At 44.1% G+C, this 20,245-nt stretch overlaps 1 protein-coding gene and 1 non-coding gene across 2 annotated transcripts in view; both read right to left on the reverse strand.

Moving 5' to 3' along the window:
* LOC145392702 (malonyl-CoA decarboxylase, mitochondrial-like) overlaps positions 1 to 20,245 on the reverse strand; it is a 203,782-nt gene that overhangs the window by 39,747 nt on the left and 143,790 nt on the right. Inside the window, exons 9-10 of the mRNA XM_080267005.1 lie at positions 18,123 to 18,344; positions 13,289 to 13,394 (exon numbers count right to left, since the gene is read on the reverse strand). Coding sequence (XP_080123131.1) covers positions 13,289 to 13,394; positions 18,123 to 18,344 — 328 coding nt within the window. The remainder of the gene's footprint in view (positions 1 to 13,288; positions 13,395 to 18,122; positions 18,345 to 20,245) is intronic.
* Positions 499 to 617, reverse strand: LOC145393227 (5S ribosomal RNA). Its single transcript, XR_013896179.1, has one exon. It is a non-coding gene; the product is annotated as a 5S ribosomal RNA (ribosomal RNA).

Consider the following 20,245-nt stretch of genomic DNA (forward strand, 5'->3'; position numbering starts at 1 on the left):
TATATATATATATATATATATATATATATATCTATCTATCTATATACCTAGGCTGCTTCCCCCAAGGAAAGGAAGGTAGCCGAGACAGGACGACTACTCTCCATTTACTCATCCATTCAAACACATTCATTCGCATCTTAGCCCCAAAGGGGAGGACGGACAGATCCTCACCGCATCACACCGCACAAGGGTCAACTGCGCAATGCAATCAGTGACATCCGCAGCAGGGCCCGACAGCAGAACTGGTTTACCCCTGCCACATCATAACAGACCCATCCCCTTACCCGCACCTGAACTGACTAGCTGATCAGACCAAATGCGGGAGAATATCCCCTCAGGGCTGCGTCATCACTTATTCATTCACAATTTCTCTCCATTTATTTCTGTCACGCATTGCCAGACGCCATGTATCCCAAACGGGGTGGCCAAGGGCTTAGAGTTAATTGTTTTACAGGGAGGGGCACTAATCCTCCACCAACCCCACTTGACACGTAGGGATGCCAACAGCATCTGATGTTCCCAGGCGGTCACCCATCCAAGTACTAACCAGACCTAACGTTGCTTAACTTCGCTGATCGGATGGGAAGCGGTGTACTCAACGTGGTATGGCCGTTAGCAACTATGCATATATATATATATATATATATACAGTAATCCCTCCAATATCCAATGTAATAGAGCCACAGGCAGGTACGGATAGTGGTCCTGTCTGGACATTGGGTCCCAGCTTATGGCCTTGTATTTATGGATCCTAACTCAGAGAAACACCTATACAACTCCCTCAGGACATGCATAGCACCTATTTAAGACCCAAATCACATCAATAAGGGACATAAAAGACTGAAATAAATGCAAAAGAAGCATAAAATGAGGTTTTTGAGGTACGTTCATACAATATTCAACATTCTGGGTACTTACAAGTCCCTGGCTCCTGGACTGGTAGTTATGGACCCTAACCTAGCCTAACTCAGAAAAACACCTTCCTACTGCACATGCACAGCACCTAAGACACAGCATATTCACACCAATAAGGGACGTAAAAGAGTGAAATGAGGTGTTTGAGGTAAGTATAGTATGGAAAATACAGTAGAGTACAGTATGAAACATTCTGCCTACTTACAGAAAGTCCATGGCCATCTCAATGAATAACTGCCTCCTCTCAGACTCTGACAGTAAGCAGGATTTCCTGAAGCACTTGCAGTACACTGTTCATGAAGTCTTGCACTGAACTTAGTCATTCGCACTCAGATGTCCATTCTCTTCATAGTGTGCACTCTTGTCTAACTTATGCTCCATTGTAACTTAATAAGTGTTGCTCTCTGCACTTTAACTTTTTCCACTCTTATAACCATTTTCTAAAGCAAAAACACACAAGTCTATTTATGTCAAATTTAGTTCAAAAATTGTCTTTTCGCTCACAACTGTAAATCCTTAACACAATGCACTGTTTTTTTCACTGCACAACACTGTAAATTCCTGTGTGGTCTAGTGGAGAAGTTCTTGGCGTCTATTCACTGTCAGAGTCCGAGAGTATCACTGGCAGGTGACCTAGAGGTGCGGCGCTGGGTTGTGGTGATGGCGTACCCACTGCAGACGACTCTGAAGACAGATACAAACTCACGTCGAGCGGTGACTCCACCGTGGCTGATGTGCTGGGTTGTGGCTCGGAGCATGAGGGCCGGTCTTGGGGAGGCAACGGAGTGGACCCAGGGCTGAGCACAGCGGGGGTCAAGGGCCTGAAAAAACTGTCAATCGTTGATTGATGCAAGGAACAACGATTCTGACGAGTGATGATGCGCTCCCTGAAAGCACGCACTTTCTCCACAAGTCCCAAGGGCCCCATCTCCCTGTCGCAGTCCGGGTGTTCCAGGTAGTCAAGAACGAACTCTAGGTGTTCCCGGAGTGCGCTCAGCTTGGGGATGGCTGGAGTTGTGTCATGCCGAGAGGAGTCCACATCATCGTCGCCGTCCTCATCGGAATCTTCAAGCTGGGTACTGACACCTGCAACTGAAGATGCGATCTCGATATCAGACAAGGTCTGATACCCAGGATCGCCCTCATCGTCATCCAACCACTCACGCACATCGTCCACATCAACATTGTCGCCATGCATAAGTAGACGTGCATGGAAGTCATCCACGTCAAAACCTAGGAAATTGTACTCCACATCCGTTCCGAGAAGCAGATGAGACCAATCATTTTCTAGAGTCTTGACAGGGACTTCCTTCCATGCACTGGCCCAGTTGTAGATTGCAGACTTGATGTTGTAGCGGCGAAGGTTTTCCAAAGTCCGCTGGCCTTGCGTGTCCCATCATTCCCTGTGCTCGTCCTCGTCCTTGAGAACAACCATCACCTCGTCCAGGAACTTCCATCGGTATAGGCGCTTTGTTGCCACGATCACTCACTGGTCCATTGGTTGGATGAGAGCAGTCGTATTAGGTGGCAGAAACATGAACCTAATCCGGCCATTCTCAGCCACCAAGTCCTTGTCGCACGGGTGGGCAGGTGCACTGTTGAGGAGAAGGAGGGCCTTTACCTGGTCACACGGGATTCCCAGTGTCTCTGTCTGGTAATGTATGACCTCCTTGACGAAGTGGCAGTGGAACCAGTCCTTGAAGATCTAGGCTGTAAACCATGCCTTCAAAGAATGGTACCAGACGACAGGAAGGACATCCATCACCCCACGAAGACACCGAGGCTGCTTTGCGCGGCCAACAATAACGGGCTTAAGCCGGAGCATGCCGTTAGCATTGGCACAACACAAAGCAGATATCCGTTGCTTGGAGAGCTTGCGGCCAGGTACATGCTTCTTCGTCTCCTCGGCTAGAGTGTTCGTTGGTAAGGAGCGATGGAATAAACCAGTTTCGTCAGCGTTGTAGACTTGACCGAGAGTGAGGCCCTCCCTGTTGATCAAGCCCTTCACCTTGTGCCGAAACTCGTCAACTCCATCCTCATTAGCGTCCAAAGCTTTGCCATGAACTTTACGGTTGGTAAGGCCATGCTGTAACTTGAATGCGAAGAGCCAACCCTCGGATGCCTTGAAGTCTAGGACGTCGTGAAGCCTGGCGAACTTCTCAGCAGCAGCCTTCAGCTCCATACCACGTACCACCACACCAGCAGCACGTTGCTGTCAACACCACATCAATGTGGAGCGGTCGACTTCAGCAAACTTGGAAGTAAACATCACCTTCCTCTCCACATTGTGTTTGCTTCTCGACGAGAAGTCAGCCGTGTACTGCATGAGTTTGTCTCGGGATCCCTTGATATCGAACAAAGTAGATCGGGCCAGGTTGAACTCGCGGAGGATGCGGGAAGAAGACCACCCTGCATCTACTTTCTCCAATATCTCCCGTTTCTTCTACAGAGTCAACACCACTCTCTTCCTCTTCTCAGGCGGCGGGGCCATCATCACACACACTAATAAGAGGCACGAGAGCAGCAGGAGTGCCTGCAGCAGGTAAGGCACCACCACAAAAGCGAGCACATGGGCAGCAATGACGACGAGCGTGCACTCGCGGCGAGAGACAGGCGGAAAGTGGGGAGGATCCAGGGGCACTCTATCGGACGTCGGAGAAATGACGCGCCACAAAAAAGCTGTCCCATGCCCCATGCGCCAAGTTCAAATTACGGGCGGGATTTTTTTTTTTTTTTTTGCGGTTTTCGGACCATTTTGGGAATACTGGATCCCAGGACTATTATGTCCGGTTAGTAGGGATGTTCGGATATTGGGCATTCAGATATTAGAGGGAAAGGATACTCGAGTTTGGGGAGGCAACGGACATGATTGTGTGCAACACATATTTTAGGAAAGGAGACAGTAGGTTAATTACGTATGAGTCTGGGGGAAATAGTAGTCAGATAGATTATTTTCTGGTTAGGAGGGCTGATAGGAGGTTAGTGAGGGATGTTAAAGTTATAGGAAGTGAGGAGTGTGTGCAGCAGCACAAACTATTGATTTGTGATATGGTGCTTAAAGAACAAGTGATGAAAAAGAGGACTTATGTACCTAGAAGGAAAATATGGAAGCTGAAAAACCAAGTAGTAAGGGATGCCTTCTATAGTGAGTTGAGGAGAGTGGTGGCTGAACAGGGAGCTGTAGACAGAGGCGTTAATGAACAGTACAGAGACCTCAAGAACAATTTCTTGAGAGTTACTGATGCAACATGCGGTTGGACAAGAGGACCACCAAGACATAAAGAAACTTGGTGGTGGGATGAGGGTGTAGAAGCTGCAGTTAAGGAGAAAAGAAGGCTTTTCCAGAAATGGAAGAAGGGAGGTAGCAAAGAGGAATATTTGGCTGCCAAGCGTAAGGTTAGAAGAGAGGTATACAGAGCAAAGTCTGAGTCGCAGACTATTACTTGATAACCTAAATCATGGGGAATGGAAAAATATGATATTTAGGGTGGCAGGTCATGTGAAGAAGGATAATCAGGATATTATAGGTGAGCAGTGTGTGAAGAATGATGAAGGAAGGGTAGTGGTGAGCAGTGAGGACATTAAAGATGCATGGAGAGAGAATTATAACCGGTTGTTGAATGAGGAGTTTGACTGGGACAGGGAAGGTTTGGAGCCAGCAGATCCAGTGTCTGGCCCTTGGCCTTTGATTGATACTGCTACTGTGAGTGAGGCAATAGGCAGGATGAGGGTGGGGAAGGCTGCAGGTGTGTCTGCGTTGACTGCCGAAATGCTGAAGGCCTCAGGCGATATAGGGGTGAGTTTAGTCACTGACCTGATAAATGGGATTATTTATTGAATGTGTTGTCCAAGATGATTGGCTGAAGAGCGTAAATGTAAATGTGTATAAAGGGAAGGGTGATGCCCTGGAAAGAGGAAATTATTGAGGTATAAAGCTTTTAGATCAGATGATGAAGGTAATGGAGAGAGTTTTAGAAGGTATGATTAGAGAAAGAGTGAATATTGATGAGATGCAGTTTGGGTTTATGCCAGGTAGGGGGACCACTGATGCCATATTCATTGTTCGACAGCTTCAGGAAAAATATATTGGTAGGAGAAGGGATCTTTATTTTGTTTTTGTTGATTTGGAAAAGGCCTTTGACAGAGTCCCTAGAGAGGTGGTGAAGTGGGCAATGAGAAAGCTTGGCTTGGAGGAGTGGCTGGTTAGGGTGGTTATGGCTATGTACGTGGGTGCTCACACCCAGGTAAGAGTGAATGGAGATTTGAATGATGAGTTTTCCGTGAATGTTGGTGTGCATCAGGGGTCAGTCTTGAGTCCCATATTGTTTATCATGGTACTTGAAGCCCTTTCACGTGACTTTAGAAACGGACTCCCGTGGGAGTTGTTGTATGCTGATGATTTGGTGTTGATTGCAGAACGAAAGGGAGGCGGAGGAACGGTTTAGGAAGTGGAGAGATGGTATGGGGCACAAGGGTTTAAGGGTAAATGCAGATAAAACAAAAGTGATGATATCTAGGGTTGGTGGCAGTACTGTCAAAGATGAGGGAGAGCGGCCATGTGCAGTTTGCCACAAGGGCGTGGGAAGTAATTCCATCTCGTGCAGTGTGTGTGATAAATGGGTGCATAAGAGATGTAGTGGTATCAGAGGTAGACTGTGAGATAATGTTGATTTTATGTGTACGGCGTGTCGGAGTGAGCAGGTGGAGATTGTCAGACATGAAAGGATTGAACTTGTTGGTGAATCTCTTGAGTGTGTGGAAGAGTTTTGTTATTTGGGAGACATGTTGTGTGCTGGAGGTGGGGCTGGAGCTAGCTCTGTGGCTAGGGTGAGAAGTGGTTGGAAGAAGTTCAGGGAGCTGTTGCCTCTCCTGACATTGAGAGGACTCTCCCTACGTGCTAAAGGGTCTTTGTTTGCAGCATGTGTTAGGAGTGTGATGCTGTATGGTAGTGAGACCTGGGCAGTGAAGGATGAAGATATTCGCTGGCTCAGATGTACAGAAATGACAATGATTAGGTGGATGTGCAGTGTGTCCCTGCGTCCAAGGCCTGGAGGGGCTGGGTTTACGATGGAAGAGTTGAGAGGTAGGATGGGACTGGAGTGTATTGGTGTTGTGATGAGGAGAGGTAGATTGAGATGGTTTGGACATGTGGAAAGGATGGGGGATGATAATTGGGTGAGGAAGGTGAGAAGTGTTAATATTGGGGGTGGGGTTATGAGGGGTAGACCGAGAAAGACATGGGACGAGGTCATTAAGTGTGACCTCAGGGTTAAGAGACTGAACAGGGAGGCTGCAATGGATCGTGCAGCATGGAGAGCCACCATTAGGAGACCAAGGCCGACACATGCAAGCATGGTGGAGCCTTTAAAAATGAAAATGAATCAATATTTTCTAATACAACTATGAAACTCTCTCTCTCTCTCTCTCAGCTAGCTCCTTTGCTTTGTATACTTCATAATTTGCTGTTTGTTTTGCTTCTTTGTACCAGTCCTACCTACCACCCCTTTCCATTCCTTCCACAGTCCATGTTTCTCATTTAGAGGTATGGCACTTTCTACTGACTCACTCCACCACCAGGTTTCTCCGTGTTTTGTAATACCCTTACTCCATTCACAGACTTGTCTATTATGTTTATGTGGTTTTCCTTCAGTATACTTCATTTCCTTCCTATTCCATCTACTTAATGGCCTCAAGTGCAAATATAATCCGTGCCTGAAACTGTTCCCTAATGGCCTCCTTTTTTCAGTCTGCAGCTATCTGGTCTCGGTGTTTCTAAGACTAGCTTAATACAAAGTAACACATGACCTGTCACTGTTGAGTAACCAGCATATGTTCTGTCTACCCTGTTTCTGTCTGATGTACATAGCATTATTTACTAAACATTGTTAAGTACATTGCTTGACCAATGTGTTGATGTTTGTTATATTTTTTTCCAGAAAGCAGCTTTTACCAAGAACAATTTCATGACATCTGTGAATTCCAGAATTCTCATACCCTCTGGGTTTCAGTCACCACAGCCATAACCACCATGCACACATCCTGTATATACTTGTTTGTGGTCATATGTGATCACCATCATCATCGCAGGTATTGTTTACACAACTTTAATTAGACTGTCATAAAAAGTATCCTTTTTACATGCATACCTATACACTGTGAGGCATAGACCAAGAACACTGACATCACATTTTTTCCAACTATTATACTGGTCTGACGGTCATTATTTTGTCATTTACCTGACCTAACCCAAAGACTTTTTCGATCATCTCTTAGCTGCCATAATGGTAACACTACCATTCCAGCACTTATTGTCATGCCAGAAACACTTGTGCCTGCTAACCTTTCTGCTTACAAATCTAGCACCTTACTCTCTCCAACCTACCTCTGGCAGACATCATATTGTACAGTCCCTGATAGAACAATTTGGACAGTGAGTTATTGTTTGACCATCTCTCCAACATGTAGACTCAAGTCACTTGACAGGCAAACTATGCAGTTTTCATTTCTCTCTGGACTGGGAAACTGACCTTGTTTTCTATAATATTAAAGAATGTTCATCCATCCGTGTTTTATGTTAATGAAATGATCATGCCTTGTTACGTTACTGAGGTCTCACTCTTGGTCGTCATGATTTCATTCAGTCTGATTCACCCAAGCAGTATATTCCTCCATAATCATATTGTTCTGTCTCTTTATAAGGGTTCCAACATGCATGCATTGACCTCCATCACCTAATGATGGCTCTCCATGCTCCTTGACTTTTAGCAGTCACTCTATTCAGATCCTTATTTCAAAGGTCACACTCTGTGACCTCATCCTGTCTTTTTTGGTCTGTCTCTTGCAATTACAATCACTGCAATCACACTCCTTACCCTCTGCACCTAGCCATCATCTTTCATCCTCTCCATATGTCCAAATCTGCCCAATGAACACCTTCTCATCATCACTAATATGTTCATGTCCCAGTCTTCCTCTCAATTCTTAATTCATAATCCTAACCCCCCAGGCATGTCACTCAAAGATGCACTACACAGCTATCTAATCATTCTCATTTCTGCATATTTGTGCCAACAAATATCCTTTACTGCCCAAGCCCCACTACTGTATAGCATTACACTCCTAACATGCTGGTTTTAGGAAACTGGTTTTTCAGATATGTAGTTTTCTACTGCACTGTACTTAAATTCTACCTATCTATCTATCTGTCTATTGCCAGATGCCATAATCCCATAAGGGTGGCCATAAACTAATCACCTCCATGTCGCCCTGACCCCCGCCATTTTACTGCCCTACTCCCAGCTCACACACCCCTCTCTCATATACCTCTCCACTCCATCCCTCCATCTCATCCTTGGCCTCCCCCTCTCTCTCCCCCCTTCCACCTCACCCACATACACTCTTGTCGTCAGTCTCTCACTCTCCATCATCTCCACATGGCCAAACTACCTCAATGTGTTTCTCCTAACACTTCCTATCACATCCACATCCACACCACAAAGCTCCTTCACTTCCTCATTTGACAGTCTGTTTCTCCATGTGACTCCACATGATCCTCTTAAATAACTCATTTCCACTGCTCTCACTCTTGACTTCTGTCCGTCCAACAAGGTCCAAGCTTCACTTCCATTCGTTAGAGTTGGTTTCATAAAACTGTCATGTAGTAACTTTTTCACTTCCACGCTCACTTCCCTGTTTATCCCCGCTTTCAAGGAACCAGCAACCTTTCTTCCTTGTACCCTTTCAAGCACTTCACCCTCTAAACTTCCATCCTTACTTATCACACTACCCAAGTACAGTACTCAAATGTACTCATATTTTCCATTTCTTCCTCATCCAACCTCACTGTACATTCACTGGCTTCACCTCTCTCAAAGACCATCACTTTACTCTTCCCTACATTCACCTCTAGATTCCAATTCTTACACACTCTCCCAAACACATTCACCAAGCCTTGCAGCTCCCCTTTGTCTTCACTTAACAACACAGAATCATCTGCAAACAACAGTACAGTGAGTTTCCAAACACTGCCCTCTCTCACTATGGCCACTCGAACATCCACTGCCCTACATTGAAGCTCTTTTATAATCCCATCCATATATAAATTGAACAACCACGGAGACATGACACATCCCTGTTTCAATCTAACCTCCAAATAGAAAAATTCACTCAGGTCACTATCCACATGCACTGAAGCCTTAGTGCCCTCTTACATACTTTTCACAGCATGCAGCAACTTCCCATCTACTCCATACTGTATATTCTTAATACTTCCCACAATCTTTGTCTATTCACCCTGTCAAATGCTTTCTCCAAATCCATGAAGGCAGCATACAACTTCTTTCTCTTGTCGACAAACTTTTCCACTAAAGATCTAAGAATGAATATCTGATCTACACAACCTCTTCCCTTCTTAAAACCTCCCTGGTCTTCTCCAAGTAATTCCTCTTTTATTTCCCTAACTCTGTTAATAAGTATTCTACCATATACTTTTCCTATTACACTAAGAAGACAAATGCCCCTGTGGGAGGGGGAGACCGAGGATGAGATGGAGGGATGGGGTGGAGAGGTATATGAGAGAGGGGGGTGTGAGTTGGGAGCAGGGTAGTGAAATGGCGGGGGACAGGGCGACTTGGAGGCGATTTGTTTGTGGCCACCCCAAACGGGATTGAGGCGTCTGGCAATAGATAGATAGATAGATAGATTACCACATACTTCATTTTCACCTTTTCCTATGTACAGGAGAATTATTATACTTGACTTCCAATCCTCCAGGACTCTTAGGTTCCTCCCAGGCCAATCTGCACATCTTCCACATCCATTCTACTAATATTTCTCCCCCATGCTTCAGCATTTCACCACACACTCCATCAATTTCTGGGGATTTCCCAATTTTCACTTTCTTCATTGCTTCCACAACTTCCATCCTACTAATTTCTTCCTCTCTTCTCACATCACTCCATCTCCCAGCCATTCCCCAGCCACTTACACTCACATTATTTTCATTCTCTATGTTCAACAATTCCTTAAAGTGTTCTCTCCATCTGCTCACTTTTTCTCTCTTCTCCACTAGTAATCTACCATTTTTGTCTTTCATTCCCCAATTAACTTCTTTGGCACCCTGTCTAACTCTCTTTACCTCTTTCCAGAATATTTTCTTACATTCCCTCCACTTTACATTCAAATTCCTTCCAAATTCCTCATCCACTCTCTTCTTGCTCTCTCTTACTGATCTTTTCACTTCTCTCTTCCTCTCTACATATAAGTCTCTCTACCATCTCTCAACTTCTTCCATGCCTGTTTCTCATCCACTCACTATATGCTTTCTTCTTATGTGCCACAGCCTCTCTCACCTCTTCAGTCCACCATGCTGTTCCCTGCACCCCCTTTCATCTTCTCTTCACCCTCACACACCACCTCACAGGCTGCACAGATTTCTTCTGTGAATATCTTGCACACACCTTCCATGTCCCCCATCTGCTTCAATCCATATTTACACAATCACTCCTCCACTTCCCTCTTATATTCTGTCTTTCTTCCATCCTCTTGCAACCTTTCCACCCTCCTTGTATGAACTACTTCCTGCTGTTCCTCCTTTCATCTATTTCTTCATTTCATTTGGACACTGATTCTTACCACCACCAAGTGGTGATCAGAAAGTCCACTCCCCCAACCTCTATATACTATTGCATCCATTACACACTTTCTCATCCTGTCATCCACACACACATAATCAATCATTGCCATCCATTCATTCAGTTCACCACCCACCCCTCTCATCATTTGCCACGTATATCTATGGGCCATTTTGTGCCTGAAGAGGATACTGGCTATCATCAACTCCTTCCCAGCACAAAAGTCCACAAAAGCACTGCCATTCTCATCCACCTCTGCAGGCACACCCCACTCACCAACTACTCCATCCACCTTCACATTCCCTACTTTTCCATTCATATCTCTGATCAAAAACACTCTCTCATTCCTTTCAAACTTTTCCATGCACATTTCCACATTTGTCTAGAACTCTTCTCTTGCTCTGCTTGCATGATCTTGCACTGGCACATACACACACACAATTGCCCACATTTGTAGTTCAACTTTCAATCTTACCCACACAGTCCTTGAGCCAACTGATCCATACTCTCTTATATTCTCCTTCCATCTGTTACAACAATACACACTCCTTCTTTTGCCCTCTCATTCTCACCTACTCTCACGCATATACCCCATCCATACTCCAATTCTCTCACACTCAGTTAAATCGATAATCTGAATTAAAAGTAAACAGCATAATACAACTTGCTCAATGTTTCATCTTTGCAAATATTTCAGCCCCTTGAAAATATTACATTAGAATGATCAACTCCCTCCAACTTGTTTCTATATCTTGCTTTAAAAACTCAGCTTATGCATGAGTAACATGGCATTTGAAGAAAATATGATAGAAGACTCTACTGGCTGAGGTGCAGTAGCTCTAAAGAGGCAAACTGGAGTTTTGAATGTGTCCAGAGTGTATGGGAAAGAAAATGAGATAATTTACACAATACTTCCTTTAAAACACTAAATGTAAACTCTCACTGACAAGCTCTGAAAGCTTGGGCCATGATGGATGCGAAAATGAGTGTAACATAGCTTGTCATCTCGGAATGGTTGGTATGCCTGATTCTCATGATGCACTTCCAAGCCAATACAGTGATGTCTAGTGCATTCGATGTATTAATCACGTCTGATGAAGTAAGCTGTGTCACAGTACTGTACACTCCTAAAACATGTGGCATAGTTTACTTCTGATACCCGTAGTACTATTAATCAATGAAAATGAAGGGTGTTAGAAGTGAATAAGTAACCACAGAGAGGTGAGGTGCCCCATGTGGATATCTGGCATCCATGAAGCAACCACTACACAGTATATGATTTGCATTTTCAAACAATGTTGAGTGATGCATCTAAGTACATGAGCCGCTTAAAGGAACCACGCACCACACCTATATCATTAGCCATTCCCATAAGCTGAAGTCCTAACATAATTTAATCATTACGATACAAAAGTAACAACACTTTGGCTGACATCAGACTATTTTAACCAGCTGAAGGAAGAGAGCATTCTGAGGTAATATATTCCCATCAAATACAATTAACTATTTATGCTATGGTGGAATAATCTGAGTATTTACTACTGTGACACTTCAACATTTCATTAAAATGGCTATGAATTATGACTATCGAGTGACAAAGACGAAAGTGCTATGATTACACAACAGGCATGGGATATAAGCCACAGGTAACTCTTCCATTCACGTATAAAATGGTTAATCAGGGCTACCACCTGCTACACACACTGAGAGCTGTTTCTAAACACTTCGTTCCTGTTTCTCAGAATGCATAGTTCTTAACCCATACCATACCAGGCATTTTTGCAATTTTAAACCCACCTAATCCCCAACCAAAAATGGAAAAAATTTTATTGCATAAAACAATCCAAAAGGACATATAAGTCAAGGAAAAGCCAAAAAAAGCACTCCTTATAGGAGAAATAAGAGCAGGATGGCTGTCTGTCATGTTTTTTGCCCAGTTTCCCAAACTGTGAGCAACGTTTTCCCACCCAGCTGGGTGGGATGAGAGAGAATGGGGGGGGGGGAGCAGAATGGGGGATTCCCCTTTCTCAGTGTCCTCCATTGGCTCATATTCCTCCCCAGAATAGGCATCCAGGTCTTTCTCTTCTGAAGAATCACTAAATGAAGGGACAGAAGGGTCCATGTGACAATTTCAACAGCCTCCCCCAGCCCAATGAGGCGGAAAAATGGCATGATTTTTGCGACATGCTGATGCTATGATGGACAGTGGCACGCTGATGTTACCCACCCACACAGAACCAAACTCAGTACTACAACTGCTTGGACACAGTGTTGCCAATACATTAAGCTACTCCTTAGCAAAAAATTAGCTAGATTAAAGCAGTTTGAGACGTGCTACAGCGCTCAAATTTTGCTGTCGGCACCATCACGTCGCTGGGATTAACTGAGACGTTTTGTACTGTCAGCATCATGCCAACGGCGGGATTGTACGGGTTAAAGGCTTTGAGAACTTTTGGGTGGGAGTGTACAGTGTCCGTCAAGCAAGAATAGTTGGAAAAGACAACTCACAAAACTCTAAAAAGTTTTTAAAAATAATCTATCTAGGTAACTACGGTAGTAACCTTGCTGTACTGGTAACACGTCTGAAACATATCTGTGAATAAATTGGGGTGTCATCATCCAAAACAATCCTCAGTTCACAAGTAATTTAAAAATATCCACCAGCACCACATAATCAAAATAAATATGGTAACTGACATAACAGTTCAAAATAATAATCCCTGCCATCCATTTAGTCATACCTGTAGTTCACCATAATGCCGCAGGAGTTTGCTAGCCCACGAGGGGAGCGGTCAGCCAGCCAGTTTATACGCCACATCACTGCTCCATTTTTCAGGTGGAAGTTTGCTGAAGGTATCACAGTTTGAAATTAATAATATCCAGAATAGGCTGGCTCATGAAAATAAACCTGACAGCATAAAAGAAATGCCACTAAATACTGTAATTTTCTCACCCTGTCTAGCCCCAGAACCACATTTAGGGCCTGATGTTTCAACTTCACCAAGGTAAATTTTGGTCTTGCATGGGCTTGATTTTACACACCAGAAAATGTATATTTCACTGTCATATGCCTAATGGTTACTGCACTAATGACTGTCAAAAACAAAAATTGTTACCCCTCACATATACATAGAGAGAGAGAGAGAGAGAGAGAGAGAAAAGAATTGCACCAAAATAAATTTTGGTCTCAGATTTGAAGAGCTTGATTTTACACACCAGAAAATGTACATTTCACCCTCATATGTCTAATGGTTACTGCACTGTTGACTGTCAAAAATAAAAAAAGCCACCACTCACTATGAGCAAGAGTGGGACATCACAGAGAAATAAGAGGGGAATAGGGAGGGAGGGTCATCAGGAGGGGGGGGGGAAAGGAGGGAGTATGCTTGCCACAAACAGACAATACAGTCTAGAGGGGGTATGGGGGATGATTTGGGTGGGAGGAGACACTGAGGACAGGGTGCAATGGAGCAGAGGGAGGTGGAGAAATGGCGGAGGGGAGGACTCTCCCCCACCATGTCTAGGGGAACTAATCAGGCCAGACACTACCAGATATTGTATTTTCTACTGGGCAGGCTCCATAAACATCATCAAAGAGGCAGGGATACCTCGTGCCAGTTTTTGGTAGCTTGTGTTCGATACATGGTGACAGGACTTTACGTATCACGGCCTGACCACATCAACAGAAGATCATAGGACTTTAAGGGTTAAAACATTAAAAACAAACTTGTTTTATGCAGCTGTAGTTTTTCTTGCATTGTCTCATGCAACACTGATATCTCTATCTAACTGTAAAGCAGTTCTGTCTCTTAATGTTCTTCTTTGGTCAATATTTATTTACCATCTGTTGTCACAAGCCATGAATTTAACTAATTCATCTAGTGATGTACTTTTACATTATCTTCTTGCCACCATCAGATGATTTCACTTGACTTGGGGCAGACTTTTATTAGTGTTGGAGTTAATGAAGGCTGCATCTAACTCTCCAAAGCCGAGCAAAATACTCTGATGTTTGAAAATGAGGAGTGGCTGGTTAGGGTGGTTATGGCCATGTATGTGGGTGCTTGCACCCAGGTAAGGGTGAATGGAGACTTGAGAGAGGAGTTTCCCGTGAATGCTGATGTCGATCACAGATCAGTCTTGAGCCCCTAGTTGCTTATTATGGCACTTGAATCCCTCTGGTGGTAGGTGGGGGCAGTGGGGGCACTCACCATCCACTCACTTGATGTAGTGCTGCTCCTGAGTGCCTACCCTTTCCTCTCTTCCTTCATTCCTTCTTCTTCTGTCTTTCTTTCTTTCATTCTTTCCTCTTCCTTCTGCCTGTGGGTGACTCTACACTGAGTGACAAGCCAAATGGTTTCCTGTACACAGGAAACCATTCCATGCTGGATGGTAACCATGCAGCTAAATTATGGCACCTGGTGGTTTAGCGGATAATTAAGGTACTCCAATCAGACTGAGCTGGTGCAGGTTTATATCCAAGGGGTGGTTGGGGTCTGTTGCTCACATAATGCCACTCAGGGATAAGAGAGGCTGGTTACTCTTATCATAAATGTCAGGACCAACTTGCCTAGCCCCAGGTTCCTACATTCCTCATTGGGCAACACTGGATTAGATGATGAATGAATGAATGAATGAATCCCTCTCACTTGACTTTAAAAATGGACTCCTGTGGGAGATGTTGTATGCTGATGATTTGGTGCTGATTGCAGAATATGGAAGGTAGCAGGAGGAAAGGTTAAGGAAATGAAGAGATGCTACGGGTCACAAGGGCTTGAGAGTAAATACAGATAAAACAAAAATGATGGCATCTAGGGCTGGGGGTGGTACTGTCAAAGAGGAGGAAAAGTGGCCATATGAGATTTTCCATAAGGAAGTGGGAAGTAATTCCATCTTGTGCTGTGTTTGGGATAAGTGGGTACATAAGAGATGTAGTGGTATTAAAGGCAGACCGCAAGATAATGCTGATTTCATGAGAGCAGTGTCAGGGAGAGCATGTGGAGATTGCCAGGCGTGAAAGGACTGAACTTGCTTGTGAGTGTCTTGAGTGTGTGGAAGAGTTTGTTATTTGGGAGACACGTTATGTGCTGGAGGTAGGGCTGGAGTGAGGAGTGGTTGGAGGAAGTTCAGGGAGCTGTTGCCTCTCCTAACACTGAGAGGGCTCTCCCTCTGTGCAGCATGTGTTAGGAGTGTAATGCTGCATGGTAATGAGACCTGGGCAGGAAAGGAAGAGGATATTCACAGGCTCAAACATAGAGAAATGGCAATGATTAGGTGAATGTGCAGTGCATCCCTGAGTGCGAGGCCTGAGGGGGCTAGGTTTACAATGGAAGAGTTGAGAAGTAGGATTGGTGCTGGGATGCGGAGAGGTAGATTGCTATGGTCTGGGCATGTGGAGAGGATGGGGGATGATAACTGGGTGCAGAAATTGAGAAGTATTAATGATGGGTGTTGGGTAGTGAAAGGTAGACCAAAAAAGACCTGGCACGAGGTAACTGAGTGTGACCTCTGGGATAAAGGACTAAATAGGAAAGCTGCCAGAGATCGAGCAGGATGGAGAGCAGCCATTAGGTGACCAAGACCGACGTATGCACACATGATGGAGCCTTCAAAAACGAAACAAAACGATATATTGTCATTTTGATTTTGGCAAAAGCAACTCATGTTTCATTTTTTTTTTTTTTTAACCTAGATTATTTTAAGCCCATAAGTAAGTGCATCAGACAAAGATCTGCAACATTAGAATGACATATTCAAAATCAATATGGCTTGAAAAAAAAAGCCCAAGATCTGCACAGAGTGACAGGACCTCACCCATACATCAGTAACGAAAGGGCCAAGTTGAATAAAACCATCAGGGAATAGTAAAATCACGAGCTGTCATCGCCATCATCATCATCTATCTATCTATTGTCAGATGCCTCAATCCCTTATGGGGTGGCCACAAACAAATCGCCTCCACGTTGCCCTGTCCCCCGCCATTTCACTGCCCTGCTCCCAATTCACTCCCCCCTCTCTCATATACCTCTCCACCCCATCCCTCCATCTCATCCTTGGCCTCCCCCTCCCTCTACCCCCCTCCACCTCACTAACATACACTCTCCTCATCAGTCTTTCACCCTCCATCCTCTCCACACGGCCAAACCACCTCAGTGTGATCCTCCTAACACTTCCTATCACATCCACATCTACACCACAACGCTCCTTTATATCCTCATTTGTCAGCCTGTCTCTCCATGTGACTCCACAGGCTCCTCTTAAATAACTCATTTCCACTGCTCTCACTCTTGACTTGAGTCCTCCCAACAACGTCCAAGCTTCACATCCATACGTTAGAGTTGGTATCACATTACTGTCATGTAGTAACTTTTTCACTTCCATGCTCACTTCCCTGCTTCTTATCACTGCTTTCAAAGAACCAGCAACCTTTCTTCCTTGTTGTATCCTTTCAAGCACTTCACCCTCCAAACTTCCGTCCTTACTCATCACATTCCCCAAGTACTTAAACGTACTCACATTTTCCATTTCCTCACCATCCAAACTCACTGTACATTCACTGACTTCACCTCTCTCAAAGACCATCACTTTACTCTTCCCTACATTCACCTTTAGATTCTGTTTCTTACACACTTTCCCAAACTCATCCACCAAGCCTTGCAACTCCCTTTTGTCTTCACTCAACAACACAGTATCATCTGCAAACAACAGTACAGGGAGTTTCCAAACATTACCCTCTCTCACCAGGGCCACTCCAACATCCACTGCCCTACTTTGTACCTCTTTTATTACCCCATCCATGTACAGATTGAACAACCATAGAGACATGACACATCCCTGTTTCAACCCACCCTTCAAAGAGAAAAATTCACTCACCTCACCATTCACAAGCAATGCAGCCTTAGCAACATCATACATACTCTTCACAGCATTCAACAACTTCCCATCTACTCCATATATTCTTAATACTTTCCACAATCCTTGTCTATCCACCCTGTCCTACGCTTTCTCCAAATCCATGAAAGCTGCATACAACTTCTTTCCTTTCTCTAGAAACTTTTCCACTAAAGATCTAAGAATGAATATCTGATCTACAAAACCTCTTCCCTTCCTAGAGCCTCCCTGTTCTTCTCCGACTAATTCCTCTGTTCTTTCCCTAACTCTGTCAATATGTATCCTACCATACACTTTTCCTATTACACCAAGAAGACAAATGCCCCTATGATTACCATACACTTCTTTTTCCCCTTTTCCTTTGTACAAGGGAATAATTATACCTGACTTCCAATCCTCCGGGACTCTACCTTCCTCCCAAGCCAATCTGCATATCTGAATCCTAATTCCCTGATAGTTTGTGGAAGACTCCACATACTGAGAAAAGAAAAACATAGAATGGTCAAACTAAATGCCTTGTGAAATGGGTTAATGGAAATACAGTGGAATCTACACTGGATCTCCTCTACATCGAACAAAAATAATCTGGTAGTATCTATTACAAAAAAAAAAAGAAAAAAAAAAAAAGAAAAAAAAAAAAAAAGCCATAAATGGCCTACCAAACACAGTCCAAAAGACACTCACCTACACTGTCAAGGGCATTACCCCTGCGCTTTTCACTGTACAAATAGTGGGCACAAAGGCGCATGAGAGGCATCTCCAGGGCATCAGTTAGTGCCTCATCATCCACCCAGCCATTGGTAGTAAACAGCTTCTTCAGGTGGTCATACACACTGCTTGAACTCTCCACTTCTAGTTCAAGGCTCAATCTGGATAGCTCCTCATCGGTGAATACACTCAATTCACCTGGAAAAGTTTATCATTTAACTTTTCAGATGTTATGGGGGTCTTGGATCTGAATAAAAAAATTTTCGCAGCTGAATTTAAAAAAAAAAAAAAAAAAAAAAAAAAATTGTTAGTAATCAGACAGAGCAAGATGGTGAGCATGTACAGCTGTGCAATCATAATGACCCCTTGTCTTGTACAGATTTCATTTGCATGAATTCAGCTTTTATTCATTATCACCCAACCCAGAAGTGCCTCAATAGAAGACTTATGACCTGGGGATGGACTACTCCAAGTATTTAAGGCAAGAGTGACCAGTTGTTCATCCATGAGCAGTATTATGTGAGCTATAAACCCCAATCAACCCATGAAGGCAGAAAACTAATTCGACACTGTTTACTCACTGGGTCACCAGGCATCTGAAAAATTGTATGAGGGCAACAGGGATACTGCACCATGTCAGTAAACAACATGACGGCCCACCTCTGATTGTCATGCATGCATATTAAGAAGAGAGAAATCCAATCTGCACATCAAACATATACAGTGCCTTTAATACATTTGCACAGATCAGGGGTAAAAAATGGAGAGAGAGAGAGAGAGAGAGCCTCTGTGGTACAGTGGTAAAGTGTGCGTTTCGCACACTTATGAGTGCAGGTTCGCCTCCCGCCAGAGTTGTAAAAACTTTGGGAAGTGTTCATCAAGCCACTTGCTGCTTTGGCGGACACAAGGGGTGCCGTGGTTGAACCAGTGTCGCATACTAGTACGCTTGCACCCAGTCGGCTTAAGGTGGGCCAATTACACTTGGTTCACAGACTTCACACACATCCAAAGCCACTACAACACTACAATCACAGTCACAAGCACTTCTCACCCTACATACAGTCTCTACCAGACAGCCTAAGCCACTGGGTAGAGATACATTGGCTGTATTGTCCCTGCTTCGGTAGGGATAGGCCGGTCCTGCAGTGTATATATATATATATATATATATATATATATATGGTAATCCCTCCAATATCTGATGTGACAGAGCCAAAGGCATGTATGGAAATTGGGTTTGTCCGGGAACTGAGAAAATGCCTCTTGGACAGGTGCTTATGGACCGTAACCCAGCCTAACTCAGAAAACCACCTCTCCAATATATATCCCATATACAAGACACCGTACAACAAATACAAGAACTCAACATTCAAATAAACAATAAAATATCTGAACAGCAAACACTAAACTGGAATAATTATCTCCAAACACTTGATCACAAAACAAACACCAGTAAACTCTACAAAACACTAAACAGCAATCACACACTCCAACAGCAACACTTCACAATCACATGCTGCCATCACAAAAACAGACACCATACCTTCCAACAAACAACAAGCACACACTCTCATCAATCACTTTTCACATGTCAGCCACCTAAACCCCCACTGCGACGACCGATGTATCATCCAACGTAAGAAACAGTTCCCCGCAGACCCAGCCTACACACCTTTCACTTACAACCAGATGAAGCACATCATTAGCAACCTTAAGCACTTATCTGCCTGTGGACCAGACAACATAAACAACATTCACCTTAAACACCTTGGACCACAATGCATACAAGCACTCACCAACATATCAAACTACAGCTACTCACACAACATAATACCCAACACCTGGAAGCATGGCATTATCATCACTATCCCCAAACCCAACAAAGACCCCACGTTACCTTCCTAACACCGCCCCATCACACTCCTCTGCACCCCCTCTAAAGTCACTGAACAACTAGTTGCACCTCACATCCCCCAAGCCTAATCAAAACATAGCTTTAGGCCACTACACTCCACAACCACTCTTCTTACAGACCTCACACAGAAAGTTTTTGATGGCATGAATTCAGCTAGGCCACCACACAGAACACTCATAGTTAC

This window comes from Coenobita brevimanus, chromosome 23, assembly GCF_032717465.1.
Source record: "Coenobita brevimanus isolate Jiangsu-jjx chromosome 23, ASM3271746v2, whole genome shotgun sequence".
Taxonomy (NCBI): domain Eukaryota; kingdom Metazoa; phylum Arthropoda; class Malacostraca; order Decapoda; family Coenobitidae; genus Coenobita; species Coenobita brevimanus.